This window comes from Mustelus asterias, chromosome 17 (genome assembly GCF_964213995.1).
Source record: "Mustelus asterias chromosome 17, sMusAst1.hap1.1, whole genome shotgun sequence".
Taxonomy (NCBI): domain Eukaryota; kingdom Metazoa; phylum Chordata; class Chondrichthyes; order Carcharhiniformes; family Triakidae; genus Mustelus; species Mustelus asterias.
Genome location: NC_135817.1, coordinates 90,626,118 through 90,645,660, shown reverse-complemented (window position 1 = coordinate 90,645,660; position 19,543 = coordinate 90,626,118). Strand labels below are relative to the sequence as shown.

General features: G+C 44.1%; 1 protein-coding gene across 2 annotated transcripts in view; it reads right to left on the bottom strand.

Moving 5' to 3' along the window:
- Window positions 1-19,543, bottom strand: part of LOC144506669 (glucose-6-phosphate exchanger SLC37A1-like) — a 109,737-nt gene that overhangs the window by 62,872 nt on the left and 27,322 nt on the right. For both annotated transcript variants that reach the window (XM_078233091.1, XM_078233090.1), the window contains 6 exons: window positions 15,222-15,303; window positions 8,772-8,901; window positions 6,891-6,969; window positions 2,255-2,390; window positions 818-894; window positions 563-729 (listed from right to left, as the gene is read on the bottom strand). In XM_078233091.1, coding sequence (XP_078089217.1) covers window positions 563-729; window positions 818-894; window positions 2,255-2,390; window positions 6,891-6,969; window positions 8,772-8,901; window positions 15,222-15,303 — 671 coding nt within the window. The remainder of the gene's footprint in view (window positions 1-562; window positions 730-817; window positions 895-2,254; window positions 2,391-6,890; window positions 6,970-8,771; window positions 8,902-15,221; window positions 15,304-19,543) is intronic.

Here is a 19,543-nt window from a genome sequence, read left to right as displayed (position 1 = left end):
CTGGAATTGAACCCAGGTCCCTGGTGCTGTGAGGAAGCAATGTTAACCAATGGGAGTTGAAATGCCGTCAGGGCAGTTTAAGGATTTGAATTCAGTGTAAAAGTTTGGAAATAAAAAGCTGGTATCAGTAAAAATGACCATGAAGGTGTTGCATTATTGTAAAACTGATTCACTTTAGAGAAGGAAACTAGCTGCCCTTTGACCTGTAACTCCAGGCACACAGCATTGTGCTTGACACTTCATTACCATTCGGAATTGTATTGAGGCAGCAGCTGGAAGAGTGCATCGATTGTGATAGTCCCACCACCTTCACAAGACATTGGACACTTAATGTTGGCCTCACCAACAATGCCCCATTCCTGAGAAAGAGGAAACTTTGGAATTTCAAGATATTCACATTGCAGTATTAGCAGATATGTGTAGGCTATGTATGAATTAAAAGATAAAAGATCAAGTAAAATGGTTTCACAGTGTTCAGAGGCAGGAAGTCAACCAGTAGTTATTCAGAGAATTCTTTAAACAGATGATTGTGTTTCATTCCTATAATTTTATAAATACTCACGTTCAATAAGGAAGAGGAAACAAATGACTCCCATCAGAGCAACAATGAGTCCTGGCACCACGAAGGACATTCCCCAACAGCTGGAGACCCAGTAGCCAGCTATCAAAGAGCCCAGGATGTTCCCCACTGAGGTGTGAGAATTCCAGATTCCCATGATCAGGCCCCTCCTGTCATACACACACAAAACAATCCAATAAGCTCAACGCCGGAAAAAAAACCATAAATATTCTGAAATAGCCAAAGTTAGTGACTTACTTTCCTTTTCCAAACCAGTTTCCAATACAGGCCACAACGCTCGGCCAACCAGTGGTCTGCACCAAACCATTAGCAACCTAGAAAGTCAAACAGAATTCCATTCACATCAGTGCCTGCCTGAATGGCTGTATTTTGGAATGGATTAGGGAGTGAAGGCATGGCAGAACCATATTCTCTGGTCTAATCGGAGCTGGGAAAATCTCATTTTAGTTCATATCCTGCGATGTTTAATGTTTAAAATCATCAGCAACTCCTACTCAGGATTGCTACAAAAAAATCACTCATGGGTCACATTTAATTTGACATTAATGAGTTGTAAACTGGCTCCTGCTTTAATTTTGAACTGGAGAGTCCTGGCAAAAGAGCAGCAGCCGTCACAAACAGCCCGGGCACAAAGAATGCCTCAAAATTGCAGCAGGCCCCTTTCTGACACGAGGGGTCGGGGTCCTGAATTAATCTATGGGGAAAGCAATTGGCAACTCACTGGCAAAGCAGCATTGAAAGTCAAGGCTTAAGCTGTGAGAAAGAAGGGTAACTGGTTCAGGAGGAAGAGAAAGTGGTAGGGAATGTAACAACAAGAGCAGAGGGAGAGACAGAGTGACAGATTGAGAAAAAAGGGGAAAGAGAGGGCAAGAGAAACATGGTAAATGTGAAAGAGAGTGTAAAAGGAGAGAGGAGAGGGATAGAGAGAGAGCGACAGCGAGAGAGAATGCAGCCCCTCAAGCCTGGTTTTGCCATACAATGCGATCATGGCTGATCTCATCTTCACCATAACCCTTCATCCCTCGGCTAATTAAAAACCTCTATTCTCCTCCTTAAATTTGTTTAGTGACCTGGCATCCATTGCACTCTGGGCTAGAGAATTCCACAGATTTACAACCCTCTCAGTCACGTCATTCCTCCTCAACTCTGTTTTAAATCTGCCACCCCTTAGCCTAAAATTACGGCCTCTCGATCTAGAATGTCTAACAAGGGGAAACATTGTCTCTACGTCACCCCGTCAATCCCCTTTAGCATCTTATACACCTCAGTTAGATCTCCTCTCATTCCTTTAAACTCCAGCAAGGATAGGCCTAAACTGCCCAATCTCTCTTTGTAAAACAAGTCCTTTGTGTCTGGAATCAATCTAGGAAGGGAGAGATTGGGGAGGGGAGGGGGTTTGTTTGATGATCACCAAGAGGATCCACATCACCCCCATCCACACCCCCACCCACCCGGCACCCCCTCACCCCCAGCAGGCCGGCACCCCCTCAGCCCGACTCCATCCCCGACACTCCCACCCCAACACCCCCACACAACAGCTACTGCAGCATCATTGGTCACGTGGATACCCGAGTAATACCTCAATGCACTGCAAATACATCGTGCTTGTTCCAAAACAATCTTACTTTCACACAATACCTCCTTCTGAATTCACATGAAGGTTGGATGACTGACCTGAATAAGTATGTAGTACTGTAAATTGTGGATGTTGTAAAAGTATCCCAGCCCAAATAGTGCGGTGAATAAACCACTGCTCAGCATCCCAAATGTGAGGTACAATCGAATAGATAAACGTTCTCCAATTATACCACTGCCAAACAAAGAAAAAAACTCTCTTTAAGGTCAAAAATAGAGAGGAAAGTGATGGAATGGGGAGGAGGACAATGGGAAGGTCAGATATTTATACACAGCGGGTTGTGTAAGAAAACTGCAGTCATTTGTACACAGATAGATCTGCAAATAAATCAAACGAGCAATCATTAGGAATATTATTTCGTAGTAAACTGCTAGAGTCGGAAACGCGAGCACAGAATCCAAATAGTAATAGGACATTTAAAACTGGTTCAGGCTTTCTTCACAGTCAACAGTAGTTTCTGGATCACAAGAAAATTTTAAATGATGTTTAAATCTTGGTTCATCTCTTTATTATGACCATGAAAGCCCCTTACTTAATTCAATGGAGAGTGCAGGAGGGCATGCCAGGAGCTGCACCAGCCATACCTGAAAATAAAGTGTTAACCTGGTTAAGCTGCAACACAGGACTACTTGTATGTCAAATAGCAGAAGCAGCCTGCGATAGACAGAGCTAAGCAATTCCATGGTTAACGGAATAGGTCTAAGCTTTGCAGTCCTGCCACATCCAGCCGTGAATGGTGGTGGACAATTAAACAACTCACTGGAGGAGGCGGCTCCACAAATATCCCCATCCTCAGTGATGGAGGAGCCCAGCACATCAGTGAAATAGATAAGGCTGAAGCATTCGCAATATTCCTCAGCTTGGAGTGCTGCATGAACAATCATCTCTGCCTCCTCTGGAGGTCTCCAGCATCACAGATGACGGTCTTCAGCTAATTTGATTCATTCCACGTGATATGGCTGAAGGCACTGTATACTGCAAAGGCAATGGACCCTGACAATATTCCAGCAATAGTACTGAAGACTTACTAGAACATAGAACAGTACAGCACAGTACAGGCCCTTCAGACACAGCCTCAAAATAAAGGGGGGTCGGTTTAAGACAGAGTTGAGGAGGAACTTCTTCTCCCAGAGGGTGGTGAATCTCTGGAATTCTCTGCCCACTGAGGTGGTGGAGGCTACCTCGCTGAATATGTTTAAAGCGCGGATGGATGGATTCCTGAGCGGTAAGGGAATTAAGGGTTATGGGGATCAGGCGGGTAAGTGGTACTGATCCACGTCAGATCAGCCATGATCTTATTGAATGGCGGGGCAGGCTCGAGGGGCTAGATGGCCTACTCCTGCTCCTATTTCTTATGTTCTTATGTTCAGCCCTCGATGTTGTGCTGAGCTTAGTCCGAAACCAAGATCGAGCTCCCCATCATCCTGGTGTGCTCCATGTACCTATCCAATAACCGCTTGAAAGTTCCTAAAGTGTCCGACTCCACTATCACAGCAGGCAGTCCATTCCATACCCCAACCACTCTCTGCGTAAAGAACCTACCTCTGATATCCTTCCTGTATCTCCCACCACGAACGCTATAGTTATGCCCCCTTGTAATAGCTCCATCCACCCGAGGAAATAGTCTCTGAACGTCCACTCTATCTATCCCCCTCATCATCTTATAAACCTCTATTAAGTCGCCTCTCATCATCCTCCGCTCTGAAGAGAAAAGCCCGAGCACCCTCAACCTTTCCTCATAAGTCCTACCCTCCAAACCAGGCAGCATCCTGGGAAATCTCCTCTGCACTCTCTCCAATGCTTCCACATCCTTCTTACAGTGAGGTGACTAGAACTGCACACAATATTCCAAATATTGAACTTGAGCTCCAGAACTTGCCGAGCCATGAGCCAAGCTCTTCCAGTACACCAAAACACCTGCATCTACCCAGAAATGTGAAAAATTGCCCAGGTATGTCCTGTACACAAAAAACAGGACAAATCCAACCCGGCCAATTACCGCCCCATCAGTCTACTCTCGATCATTTGGAAGGGGTCATCAACACCACTATCAAGCAGCACCTGCTCAGCAATAACCTGCTCACTGACGCTCAATTTAATGGTATTACCATCTTGAATCCCCCTATTATCAACATCCTAGGAGTTATCATTGACCAGAAACTGAACTGGACTCGCCATATAAATACTGTGGCTATCAGAGCAGGTCAGTGGCTGAGAATCCTGTGGTGAGTAACTCACCTCCTGACTCCACAAATCCTGTCCACCATCTACAAGGCACAAGTCAGGAGTGTGATGGAATACTCCCCATTTGCCTGGATAGGTGCGGCTCCAACAACACTCAAGAATCTTGACATCTTCCAGGACAAAACAGCCCATTTGATTGGCAGCCCATCCACAAACATGCATAGCGAGAGGATTTGAGTATAGGGACGGGGATGTTTTGCTGCAATTGTATAGGGCGTTGGTGAGGCCACACCTGGAGTATTGTGTGCAGTTTTGGTGTCCTTATCTGAGGAAGGATGTCCTTGCTATAGAGGGAGTACAGTGAAGGTTTACCAGGCTGATTCCTGGAATGGCAGGTCTGTCACACGAGGAGAGACTAAGTCGGTTCGGATTATATTCACTGGAGTCTAGAAGAGTGAGGGGGGATCTCACAGAAACTTCTTAAATGTCCCAAGGTGCTTCACAAGAGTATTATAAAACAACATTTCACATTACGAAAGAAGCCATTTAGCCCAACTAGTTTATGTCAGTGTTCACATTCCACACAATTTTCTCCCACCCAATGTCATCTAACCCAAACAGCAGAACTTTGTTATTTTCCAAACGTGCTGGTCAAGCTTCCTCTCAAATACATCAATTTGCCTGAAACACTCCATGTAGTAGCGAGATCTTTAGCTTTTGTTTTGGAATACAGAAGGAATTTCTTACTGTTGTGTTTTTTGCATCTGCAGTTATATTTTATTTCTAGATCACGCTATCCTTCAGTTAGTTGCTTTTCTATTTTCTGACATTCTCGAGTGTACCACACTGAGATAACACTTTGAATATCGCATCAAATGGAAGATATTGTTAATGGCAGTGTAGTGGTGGGCCAACACTGATCCTTGATATCAGAGGTCTCAGGAGCAGACAGTGAGTGGGGAGATTTTTCAGCTGCTAAAGGACATCCCCAGTGAAGTACAATCCCTTCACCCTGCACGTTCTGTCCAAGGCCTCGCTGCAATTTTTACTTCGTAAATCCATTTAAGGCAACAGTTAAGTCAGAATAGGGAGAACGGTATTTGTTGATGTGAGTAGGAGGACAGGCACCATTGAAGACAAGAATTCTGGGCAGGGACAAGGAGAGGTCGAAAAAGGGGAGGGGAGAGGGCCTAAAAAAGGAGTCCCAGACAGGGAAGAGGTCCCAGAGGAGCAAAGAAACAAGCTCTAAGCAATAAAAGGGCTGCAGTTAGCAGACTTCAATGAAGGAGAAAAACTAGCAATCGAAGATGACCCCCACAGCCACCCGGCGATCTAAAAAGGCAGCAGAAGCTTGGTAACTCTGCCAGTCTGTGGAATCTTGTGGCTTTACTTTCTTCGCTAATATCTTCAATCTCAAACTTTGTCTACCTTAAACTAAATGTTTTGGTTTCAAGCCAGAATAACTTGGGATCTGTTCCAGCACCATAAGGCGGCACAGGCCTGGCTAATCCTTGGATGGACGAGTCCAAGCTTCCGTTAAAGTTTCTCTTTTGTTACAGGGGTAGTTCATTAGTTTGTTTAGTCGAGAAGAGTATAGAGAGTGGTTTCTGGGACACTGTTGGTTCGGAAGAGGCAGACATTGTAATGTTCTGGTCGCCGCACTACCAGAAGGACGTGGAGGCATTAGAGAGAGTGCAGAGAAGGTTTACCAGGATGTTGCCTGGTATGGAGGGTCTTAACTATGAGGAGAGATTGGGTAAACTGGGGTTGTCCTCCCTGGAAAGACGGAGAATGAAGGGAGAGCTAATAGAGGTGTACAAGATTATGAAGGGTATAGATAGGGTGAACGGTGGGAAGCTTTTTCCCAGATCAGAAGTGACGTTCACGAGGGGTCACGGGCTCAAGGTGAGAGGGGCGAAGTATAACTCAGATATTAGAGGGATGTTTTTTACACAGAGGGTGGTGGGGGCCTGGAATGCGCTGCCAAGTAGGGTGGTGGAGGCAGGCACGCTGACATCGTTTAAGACTTACCTGGATAGTCACATGAGCAGCCTGGGAATGGAGGGATACAAACGATTGGACTAGTTGGACCAAGGAGCAGCACAGGCTTGGAGGGCCGAAGGGCCCGTTTCCTGTGCTGTACTGTTCTTTGTTCTTTGTTGTTCTTTGTTGCATGTGTAAACAAATCCAGCATGAAATAAAAGATTGGAGTCTGGTTTCAGAATGAATTGTCACTGATTTGCCACTCCTACCTTTTCCCTGGAGCAGTTTTTTTCAGTTAACTATCCAATCCACTCTTGAAGCTTCTAATATTTTTGAACCAGCCTCTAGTATATTCTGGAACTGAAACAGTCACTGAGCGAAGGAGGTTTTTGCACAGGGAAAAGGAATTACTACATGGCAAATATCAGCAGTGTTCACAATGTCAAATGCTATTTCTAGATTACTCAGTTTTAATTGCTGTTGTATGAAGAATTCTTGAGATCTTACCTGACATACATTCCAATAGCGTAGGCACACAGGAATGAGTAATCCAGGGCTCCCAGCAGCTGCTTGTAATTACTTCTATCTGCAGTTTCATGTCAACAAATGATACAACAATTGAAACTTCAACAAGAAAAAAACAATAAAATATGTTTGTAAATATCTCAATATTTTTCTCCATCCTTCTCAAAATGCCAGTCGAGAGATCAGCCTGGGTCCAGCACGCTATCACCATTCCTCAGGTACTGTGACTACCTTCCCAACATCACCCACTCAAATAGCTGCAACCTCAAATACGTTCCACAGTCAAAGTCTACACAGTGTTTGAAAGATTTCTCTTTGGTAAATAGATCTGGTCTTTATCTAATCATCTTCACTTTGGGTCAGTGTTTAGGTTGCAAGAACATTTTTCAGACAAATAATCAGCAATCAACTACGTAAAAGATAAGCTGAAAACTGAAAACAAAACAGCAGACTCTGGAGAAAGGAGGAGAGTGTACAACCTGGGCGACTAAGGGTTTTTACAAAGTATTTACAGCAAAGAAACAAGCCATAGTCGCAAAAGTTCCAAAACAGTGGAGGCAGTGGCATAGTGGTATTGCTGACCTAGTGACCCAGAAGCCCAGGATAATGCTCTGGGGACCCGGGTTCAAATCCCACCACGGCAGATGCTGAAATTAAATTCAATAAAAATCTGGAGTTAAAAGTCTACTGATGACCATGAAACCATTGTCGATTGTTGTAAAAACCCATCTGGTTCACTAATGTCCTTTAGGGAAAGAAAGGTGTCATCCTTACCCAGTCTGGCCTACATGTGACTCCAGATCTCCGAACTGCCCTCAGGGATGGGCAATAAATACCCACATCCCATGGATGAATAAAGAAATTCACATAGAAAAATGCCGCCAATCAAAGACTGGAAAGTTACACACACCCATGAACAAAACCAATGTTCAGAAGATGGGGGTGAAATATTTTGGGTGGCAGGGTATTTACAGATCTAGACAATCTTTCACTCCGAGGGTCTGATCTGTAAATGCATTTACACAGAACATGGATAAAACATCAGATTGAGTCAATGTCCAAGTCTGAAGGAAACTACAAACTTGCTAGGTTTTTATTCCTGTTCGAGAGTAGAGGTGTAGAAACGTAACAGGGGTTATGGGGAAAAGGCAGGAGAATGGGGATGAGAAAAATATCAGCCATGATTGAATGGCGGAGCAGACTCGATGGGCCGAGTGGCCTAATCCTGCTCCTATGTCTTATGGTCTCAGTGCACATGACACTAGCTGGGGTCCCCCACCCCGCCCGCAGCTGGGATTCCCCCACCCCGCCCGCGGCTGGGATTCCCCCACCCCGCCCGTGGCTGGGATTCCCCGGTTCCGCTGCGGTGAATGGGGATTTGGCTGAGTGCTAAATTCTCCGATCTCGCTGGCAGCAGTGACAGAGCAAAGGACATTGGAGAATTCGGGCCACTTCACTGAGAGGATAAAGGTTTATAGCCATGTGGTGGAGGTGCCGGTGTTGGACTGGGGTGGGCACAGTAAGAAGTCTCACAACACCAGCTTAATGTCCAACAGGTTTATTTGGAATCACGAACTTTCGGAGTGATGCCCCTTCCATCAGGCGAGCGCGGTCACTCACCTGATAAAGGAGCAGCGCCCTGAAAGCTCATGATTCTAAATAAACCTGCTGAACTTTAACCCGGTGTTGTGAGACTTCTTACTGTACAATTTGATGAGCTTTTTATATGAAGAATTTTACGAAGCCGAGTTGTTGCCTTCAATGTGAACCTATCCCCAGGTCCCGTCCTCCCACACACCCACCTGACTCTCACTGAGTGTGTTTTATACCAAATGTATCTCCTCACACAATGTAATCACTCACCAAATGGCTCCCAGCTGCACCATGTGTCATTAGAGAAGGGTTTTCCAAGGAGTTTAGCCTGAATTAAATGCTCCTTGTAGCTATATAATTCAATTTCATTGGTCAGCGAACAATTCATGTGCAATGCACTCTGTAAAGAAATACACAACAGTTTACAGCCACAGCACACTGGCACTAAAATATAACAGCTCACCATGACATCCTCCCGAGCTCCCTAAATACAAATAATACTTCATCCACTAAGGGAAAGAATTATAAACATCACCTGGGAAAATCACAGAGTTTGAACAGGGAGAAATGATTGAAATCTATTCAGAGAATGGTTAAATCCACTCAGAACTGATGTCTTCAAAATAACAGAAGTTACAAATACACATGACAGAGGTGGAGGGAGAGTTAAGACTGAATTGAATTGGGACAAAATAAATTAACTTACAGAATGGGCATGCAATGGCTGGGGTGGGTGGGGGGGATCATGGGACGTAGATTAAGAGAAGCCATGGAAATTAACAAAGCCGTGCATAAAGTTATTGAACTCATTTCTACAAAGAATTTAAACGTGGAGAAGTTGAGCTAAACAAATGTAGAACCTTGGTGAAATCAGTTGAAACAGGAGAACAGTTCTCGTATCGATATTACAAAGTAGGTTATAGGAGTATCAGGGAAGGTGTGAGTTGAAAGGTTAGCACAATCAGCTAAGTCTGAACAGGGTGCTGCAGGTTTTTAAAATTATGAAGTGGTTCAATAATAGATGTAGAGAAGATGTTTTCACTCGTGGCGAATAAAAAAAAAAGGATAAACAAATACAGAAAGTCACCAATAAATGCGGTCAAGCATGAGGAGGAACAAAAACAAAAACTGCTGGAAAATCTCAGCAAGTTTGGCAGTATCTGTGGAGCGAGAAACAAAGTTAATGTTTCAAGTCTGGATAATCCTTCGTCAGAGTCGTTAGGAGAAACAGCTTTATGCAGAGTGGTTACAACGTGAAACTCGCTATCACATGGAAAGTTTGGGGCAAATAGCATAGATACATTTAAGGTGAAGTGAGGTGAACACAATCTAGAAAAACATAAGAACTCGGAGCAGGAGTAGGCCATTCAGCCCCTCGAGCCTGCTCCACTATACGATCACGGCTGATCTCATCTCAGCCTCAACTCCACTTTCCTGCCCGTCCTCCATAACCCTTCAACCCCATTACTGATTAAAAACCTGTCTATCTCCTCCTTAAATGTTAGTGTTCCAGCATCCACTGCACTGCAAAAGAGATTGAAGGAAATGCTAATGGGATTAGGTGAGATAACTATCTTTCACAATTTTGATAAATCTTTTTTAACTTTCACTATTCCAATGATACAATACTCTAAGAATAATTTTAACTGGATAAATGTAATCGTGTGTGTAAACTGTCTTTGTTTTTGTTAATAAATGTTTTAATTTCATATTTAAAATCCCCAAAAATGTTATTAATTTGTGGCTTTTGATTTCAGTACAAATCTTCTCCTGGTCAAAATAAGAACAGAGAAGAGTTCTGATAGCGAGCCAAGTTTCACCGGTCAGATCAGAACAAAGAGACATCCAGAGAACAACCACCTCTCCAGCCTGGCTCCATTCCCATGGAAATAATTAACTCATGGAAGGTCGTATTTCCCAGGTGCAGTGGAAACAAAGATCGTCAGGTCCTCGTTGGCAGCCTTTCATCCGGTAAGCCGATGGTTTGCAGTGGTTAACCGTGGTTAACTATGTTAAACGTTGCTTGGTGTGACTCGAGAGCCCACACTGACATGGCTATCTCTGCTGTATTTGCTGAAGAGGGTAACAGTGGGCAGAGGATGCATGATTCACTGGCCTCGGTTTTCTCTTTCAGCCAGCTGAGCCTTTTGTTCCAGCCAGCAGAGCAGCCAAGATGGAATTGTCACTCTTGTAATCATCCACAGAATGTGGGCACTGTTGGGTAGGGCAGCATTTATTGCCCTTGAGAAGGTAGTGGTGAGCTGCCTTCTTGAAATACTGCAGTCCATCTGCTGTAGGTACACGTACCATGCTGTTAGGGAGGGAGTTCCAGGATTTTGACCCAGTGACAGTGAAGGAACGGTGATATATTTCCAAATCAGGATGGTGAGTGACTCAGAGGGGAACCTCCAGGTGGTGTTCCCAGGTATTCTCTGTCCTTGTCTTTCTATCTAAATGGTAGCAGTCGTAGGTTTGGAAGGTACTGTCAACAGAAAAGGCAAATAAAAACCAAAGTTCTGGAAAAACTCAGCAGGTTTGACAGCATCTGTGGAGAGAAACTGAGTTCAAGTTTTGAGTCTGATGTAACTCCATCAGAAGTTGAAGGAAATTTGATTAAATTACGAAAGCAAAAAACTAAATATGCTGGAAATTGGAAATAAAAATATTAAATGCTGGAAATATCAGCTGGTCAGGCAGTCTTGGCAGAGAAGCAGGATTAGTGTTTCAGGTTTGTCAGAAAGTGTAAATCAAGCTGAAACACGAGCCGATTCTCTCCACAGTTACTCCCGGCCCTGTGGAGGTGATAAAGGTGCAGTTTGCCATTAGCTTCCACACATCAACATAAAGGATGATGATAAACTGGTCCAACAAGCTCGGTTTGGCACACGGCACAAGCACTATTTGAATAATTTCCACCTCTCTCCTCTGCAGTTGCACAATTAGCAAGGAGAACAAAACAAAAAGACAAAGTTCTCTCTGACCCCAAAGGCAGCTAAGCAAGCTGCAGTAACCCCCCTGCCTAGAATTTGAGATGCTATAATCTCAGAGTCTTATTCAACTCCCTTTCAGTGGACTGCCAATCCAAGAACTTTCTTCATGTTCTGGGGGATTTTAAAGATGGCATATAAATTGAAGTTGTTGTCTGAAAGGAATTTTTTTTTTGTTTATATCCAATTCAATCCAATCAAAGTCCAATTCAAAGTCTCAGCAAGTGAGTCATTCCCGATCCAAGCTGACAAGACAGGCTGGCCACTTCCTGTCTTGGGCTTGATCTACATGATCCAAGATGATTGGAGCAGGCACTGCACCTCCTCCAAGGCTTGATCTCATTTGCATCTTGGCCAAAAGGCCGAGATGCCACTTTAAAAAACTGCTTCAAATGAAGCCTCAGTGCAACCTCATGACTTCAACTAATGCAGGATGCCAAAACTACACTTGATCTTAGCCAAAAGGCCGAGAAGTTTCACTTTCTGGCATCTAATTTCACTCTGAGTTTTGTATTCGATTCTCCCACATACCCTCTCATAGTCAACCTTCGCGAGAAAGAAAACTGTCTCCAGCCTCTGCCATAGCAGAGAGCTCCGAGATTTGATGTCACCAACTGCCTTCCTTTTGGACCATTTTAATTCATTCTTGGGATGTGGGTGTCACTGGCTGGTCAGCATTTATTGCCCATCCATATATGCCCCTTGAGAAGGTGGTGATGAGCTGTCTTCTTGAACTGCTGCAGTCTGAGGTGTAGGTACACTTACAGCACTGTTAGGGAAGGAGTTCCCAGGAGTTTGACCTAGCGACAGTGAAAGAACGGTGATATATTTCCAAGTCAGGATGGTGAGTGGCTTGGAGGGGAACTTACAGGTGGTGGTGTTCCCAGGTATCTACTGCTCGTGCCCTTCCAGATGGTAGCGGTCATGGGTTTGGAAGGTGCTGTCAAAGCAGCCTTGGTGAGTTCCTGCATTGCATCTTGTAGATGGTGCACCCGGCTGCCACTGTGTGTCAGTGGTGGAGGGAGTGAATGTTTGTGGAAGGGGTAACAAGCAAGCGGGGCTGCTTTGTCTTAATAGTGTCAAGCTTCTTTGATTTGATTTATTGTCACATGTATTAACATACAGTGAAAAGCGTTGTTTCCATACCGTTCATAGAGAAGGAAACAAGAGAGTGCAGAATGTAGCATTACAGTCATAGCTAGGGTGTAGAGAAAGATCAACTTAATGCAAGGTAGGTCCATTCAAAAGTGTGACAGCAGCAGGGAAGAAGCTGTTCTTGAGTCGGTCGGTACGTGACCTCAGACTTTTGTATCTTTTTCCGGACGGAAGGTGGTGGAAGAGAGAATGTCCGGGGTACGTGGGGTCCTTAATTATGCTGGCTGCTTTGCCGAGGCAGCGGGAAGTGTAGACAGAGTCAATGGATGGGAGGCTGGTTTGCGTGATGGATTGGGCTACATTCACAACCTTTTGTGGTTTCTTGCGGTCTTGGGCAGAGCAGGAGCCATACCAAGCTGTGATACAACCAGAAAGAATGCTTTCTATGGTGCCTCTGTAAAAGTTGGTGAGAGTCGTAGCTGACATGCCAAATTTCCTTGGTCTTCTGAGAAAGTAGAGGCATTGGTGGGCTTTCTTAACTATAGTGTCGGCATGGGGGGGGGAAAACCAGGACAGGTTGTTGGTGAGCTGGACACCTAAAAACTTGAAGCTCTCGACCCTTTCTACTTTGTCCCCGTTGATGTAGACAGGGGCATGTTCTCCTTTACGCTTTCTGAACCGCTTTCTGAAGTCGATGACAATCTCTTTTGTTTTGTTAACATGAGGAAGAGATTCTTGAGTGCTGTTGGAGCTGCACCCATGCAGACAAGTGGAAAGAATTTCATTACACTCCTGACTTGTGCCTTGTAGATGCGGACAGAGTGGACAGGCTTTGGGGAGTCAGGAGGTGAATTACTCGTCACTGGATTCCTATCCTCTGACCTGCTCTGGTAGCCACAATATTGTGATGATAGAAATGCAATTGATATAGATTTTTTTTATGTTTAAGGGGAATGTTTAAAAATTCAGCGTTATGCTACAGACAGTCAGTATGTCTGGAGGGAATGTAGCTCAGATATTGGGATAGCAGGATGATTACTCACTTCAATCTTGCAAGTATTTAAGTAGAGTTAATCGACGTTAATTTACTTAAGTCGCCCTGGGATTTTGGATTACAGTGATTGATAGGGTCATGTGATGACATGGTTTATGTGCCGTCTTGGGTCTGTAGCAGAGAAAGAAACAATTTTTGCAGAAGGGAGTTGGGGTTTGGCCGTTCTGGTTGAAGTTAGGAGAATTTAGCAGGTTTCTGAGATTGAATTGGTTAGTATTATATTCGCTGGAGTTCAGAAGAATGAGGGGAGATGTCATAGAAACTTATAAAATTCCAACAGGACAGACAGGGTAGATGCAGGAAGGATGTTCCTGATGGTGGGGGAGTCCAGAATCAAGGCTCACAGTCTGAGCATACAGGGAAGACCGTTTGGAATAGAGAAGAGAAATTTCTTCATCCAGAGTGTGACAAGCCTGTGTAAATTCACAACTACAGAAAATAGTTGAGGCCAAAACATTATATGTTTTCAAGAAGCAGTTAGATATAGTTCTTGGGGTGAAAGGAATCAAAGAATATGGGGAGGAAGACGGGATCAGGGTATTGAGTTGGATGATCAGCCATCATCATAATGAATGGCAGAGCAGGCTTGAAGAGCTGAGTGGCCTCCTTCTGCGCCTTTATTCGATGTCTAAATTCTGAAAACTCTATATCTTCAGGAAACTCCAAGGCTATCTATGCTTATTATAGCCTGTATATTTGTGATTGCGAACGATACTTAAAGTGGCCTTTAAGTCTGTCAAAGGAAATTTGCTTATTTGGATCTGAAACATTGATAAGTTGAAATTAAAGTTGTTTTCTTTTAATTTTTGAATATTGTTTAACTGTTAATAGCTAAGTTGCCTCATTTGTTAGCATTATAGTTAAACTGTGTTATTAAATAAAATTTGTTTTACTCTAAAAGATCGCTACTTTGTCAGTGGCATCGTTCCTGAAAAGACATGTCCTGTCTTCACATTTATGTCAAAATAGAAAAATTATTGGGGTTGAGTCTGGCTTCCTAACGTAACTTGGGGTTCTGGCCTGGGACCCAAACACTATTTATATGGATAGTCCAGTTCTGTTTCTTGTCAATGGTAACCCGAGGATACGGATACTGGGGGATTCAGTGATGGTAACGCCATTGACTGTCAAGGGCCGATAGTAAGTGTATTATTCTAAGGTTCTTTTGAGATATCTGAAAGAGAATGGATTGATACAAAGAGAGAATGTACAAGATTAATGGTAAGGCAGGGGAGTGGGGCTAGGTAGAATATACTTTTAGAGAGCCAGTGCAGACTCAATGGGCCGAATGGCTTGCTTCTGCATTGTAAAGATTCTGCCGAGGTCGTCCTGATAATGAAAACATAATCTAAAGATGGGTTTTGAAGATTTCCAGTGATGGGGCGGTGAGTATTTCTCTTTGGCAGCTTGTCCCATTGTGGTCCCTCCATTACAAGCTGGGCTCCGAAATACACCGTCCCTTCTAGTCTTCATATATAAACCAGCACATTATACATTAAATATTTGACTCAATTTGATTTGCTAACTTTACTGGCTGCTCCCAATTCTACAACATTTCTGCTCCAAAATGAAATGGGTTCTCACCTTGACAATGCTGATTGGTTTCCGAGACAGGTGATAGGCCGTGTACAGCAAGAAAGTCAGAATCAGCGTAAACGTTCTGTAGCTGAAAAAACAAGATCTTGAGTTTGAACCATGTATTAAATAAAAGCCTGGGAGACAATAGCTCCCTGATTCATTCACCATGGCAATGTCTGAACCAAAGCCAGCTTGCCAACCAATCAGCAGCCCTTTCTTAATTCATAAATTAATGTTGTTTTTGAAATTTGGTTTTCTTGAATTTGTTCTGATGAGTACAAGATGAAAAGCTTCGACAGCATATATCTCTTTTCAACAATATCATATATTTGACAGGGGTGAGGGAAAGCAGGGCGAGACAGGTAACAAAACAGAGGTGAAACTAAGCTCGTGTTCATATACAGCACTACAGATCAGGAATGAAGACTATATAATGGAGCATCACACATGACAAAGCTTTATAATTCCCTTCGTACACCTCTTTTCTCTCCACCTCACTCTGCCTCATTAAGAAATGCCTTAAAATATACCACTTTGACCAAGCTTTTGGTCATTTACTTTATTATCTCTTTATGTGGTTTAGTGTCAAATTTACCCCAATGAATATTCCTGATTGTATCTATTTGGACTTTTGAGACAATGAACTGTTATCAGTAATGGGAAGTCACACACTGATGGCAAGTGTGAACAGTGTTGTGCACCAATGAGGGTGTTTATATACGGAGCAAAACACAGCAGGGACAGTGTGAACGTATGAGGGGTTATACATCACAAATTGAAAGCGAGAGAATGATGGAAAACCACACAGCAGATTAACTGATGTATAATTTATTTACAGCAATTCTTATTCCAATCATGCCACACAAGTGCCAGAAAGTGACCATCTGCAACAAGAAACACAACTTTCTCCTTTTGACATTCAATAGCATTACCATTGCTGAATCCCCCACCATCAACATCCTGGGGGTTATCATTGGCACGGTGGCACAGTGGTTAGCACTCACAGCGCCAGCGACCCAGATTTGATTCTCGGCTTGGGTCACTGTCTGTGTGAAATCTGCACGTTCTCCCCGTGTCTGCATGGGTTTCCTCCGGGTGTTCCGGTTTCCTCCCACATTGTGAAAGACGTGCTGGCTAGGTGCATTGGCCATGCTAAATTCTTCCTCAGTGTACCCGAACAGGGGATTTTCACAGTAACTTCATTGCAGTGTTAATGTCAGCCTACTTGTGACACTAATAAATAAACTTTAAATAAACTTTAAACGTTGATCAGAAACTGAACTGGGCTGGCCATATAAATACTGTGGCTACCAGAGCAGGTCAGAGGCTGAGAATCCTGCAGCAAGTAACTCACCTCCTGACTCCCCAAAGGCTGCCCACCATCTATAAGGCACAAGTCAGGAGTGTGATGGAATACTCCCCACTTGCCTGGATGGGTGCAGCTCCAACAACACTCAAGAAGCTCGACACCATCCAGGACAAAGCAGCCCCGCTTGTTTGGCACCCCTAAACATTCAAGTCTTCCAGCACTGACACACAGTGACAGCAGTCTGTACCATCTACAAGATGCTGCAGGAACTCACCACGGTTCCTTAGGCAGCACCCTCCAAACCCCCATGACCACGACCATCTGGAAGGACAAGAACAGCAGGTATCTGGGAACACCACCGCCTGGAGTTCCCCCCCAAGTTGCTCACTATCCAGACTTGGAAATAAATTACTGATTCCTCACTGTCGCTGGGTCACAATCCTGGAACTTCCTTCCTAACAGCACAGTGGGTGTACCTGCACCACATGGACTGCAGCAGTTCATGAAGGCAGCTCACCAGCACCTTCTCAAGGGGCAAATAGGGATGGGCAATAAATGCTGGCCGAGTCATTGACTCCCGCATCCCACGTGTGAATAAAGAATAACAAATATAATTCAGGATGTTCCATACAGAGTGATCATGGGATTCTCATGGCCATCCCCATCAGTGACTTTGCAAGGAATGATAGACTGAGTTTTCCAAATTGCTGTAAAAATGTTTGTTCTCTTCAAGCTAAAGGATGTTAGTGATGTAGAATGAAGCATTTTCTCATTTCAAGAACACAACGGCAACATCAAGTACTTCCAGATCCGAATAAGGCTCAGAGTCCAAAACTGTAACCCGTGTGTGGAGGCGGGTGATGTTGGTATGGTTCTTAATGAACACTTTGTGTCTGTCTTCACAAAAAAGTGCAATGACGCAGGCATAGTTGTTAAGGAGGAGGAGTGTGAAGTATTAAATGTGATAAGCATCGGGATAGTAGTAGTATTAAGGGAGTTGAAAGTGAATAAGCCACCAGGGCCGGATGAAACATAAGCCGGCTGCTAAAAGAAGCCAGGTAGGAAATAGCGGAGGATCCAACCATCATTTTCCAACCCTCACAGATTACGGCTGAGGTCCCATAAGATTAGAGGTCTGCTAATGTTGTAACTTTGTTAAAAAGAGAGTGAGGGACAGACTAAGTAATTATAGGCCAGTCAGGCTGACCTCAATAGTGGGCAAATTATTAGAATCAATTTTGGGACAGGGTAAACAGTCACTTAGGCATGGAATAATCAAGGACAGTCAGCATGGATGTGTTGAGGGAAGGTTGTGTCTGACTGATTCAATTGATGCTGTGCAAGTATCAAGGAGGACTGATGAGGTCCACATGGATTATAACAAGGCTTTTGACAAGATCTCAGTCTCAAAGTCCATGGGATCCAGAGGCATTGTAGCAAGCTAGATACAGAATTGGCTCAGTGGCAGCAAACAAAGGGTTGCTGTTGATGGGTGTTTGTGTGTTTGAAGGTTGTGGGATTCTGCTCAGTATTCAGTCAGCTGCTTTTTGTGCTATGTATTAACGATTTGCATGTAAATGTAGGGGAAAGATCAAGAAGTTTGCAGACAACACATATCGGCTGTACAGTTGGCAGTGAGAAGGATAGCTATAGACTGCACAAAGATATCAATGAACTAGACAAGTGGGCAGACAAGTGGCAAACAGAATTAAATTAGGTAAGAAGTTTAACAACACCAGGTTAAAGTCCAACAGGTTTATTTGGTAGCAAAAGCCACACAAGCTTTCGAGGCTCTAAGCCCCTTCTTCAGGTGAGTGGGAATTCTGTTCACAAACGGAACTTATAAAGACACAGACTCAATTTACATGAATAATGGTTGGAATGCGAATACTTACAACTAATCCAGTCTTTAAGAAACAAAACAATGGGAGTGGAGAGAGCATCAAGACAGGCTAAAAAGATGTGTATTGTCTCCAGACAAGACAGCCAGTGAAACTCTGCAGGTCCACGCAACTGTGTCCACGCACTATTTGTAACTCCCACAGTTGCGTGGACCTGCAGAGTTTCACTGGCTGTCTTGTCTGGAGACAATACACATCTTTTTAGCCTGTCTTGATGCTCTCTCCACTCCCATTGTTTTGTTTCTTAAAGACTGGATTAGTTGTAAGTATTCGCATTCCAACCATTATTCATGTAAATTGAGTCCGTGTCTTTATAAGTTCTGTTTGTGAACAGAATTCCCACTCACCTGAAGAAGGGGCTTAGAGCCTCGAAAGCTTGTGTGGCTTTTGCTACCAAATAAACCTGTTGGACTTTAACCTGGTGTTGTTAAACTTCTTACTGTGTTTACCCCAGTCCAACGCCGGCATCTCCACATCAAAACAGAATTAAACCCAGAGAAACGCGAGGTGATACATTTAGGGAGATCAAACAAGACAAAGGATTATGCAAAAAAATGGGAGTAAGTGGAGGAAGTGAGGGAACTTGGGAGTGAATTTCCACAGATCCCTGAAGGTAGTACATCTTTGGACTGTGGGAGGAAAGCAGAGCACCCAGAGGAAACTCACGCCAACTCGGGGAGAGCATGCAAACTCCACACAGACAGTGACCTGACACTGGAATTGAACCCAGGTCCCTGGCGTTGAGGCAGCACTGTGCCACCCCCAATTCCTCTATGGCAAGTATATCCTTTCTTAGATATGATGTGGAGATGCCTGCGTTGGACTGGGGTGGACACAGTAAGAAATCTCACAACACCAGGTTAAAGTTTATTTGGGATCACGAGCTTTCGGAGTACTGCTCCTTCATCAGGTGAGTCCAGCACTGCTGCCTCACAGCGCGAGGGACCCGGGTTCGATTCCCGGCTTGGGTCACTGTCTGTGTGGAGTCTGCACATTCTCCCAGTGTCTGCGTGGGTTTGTTTCGGGTGTTCCGGTTTCCTCCCAGTCTGAAAGACGGGCTGGTCAGGTGCATTGGCCGTGCTAAATTCTCCCTCAGTGTACCCGAACATGCACCGGAG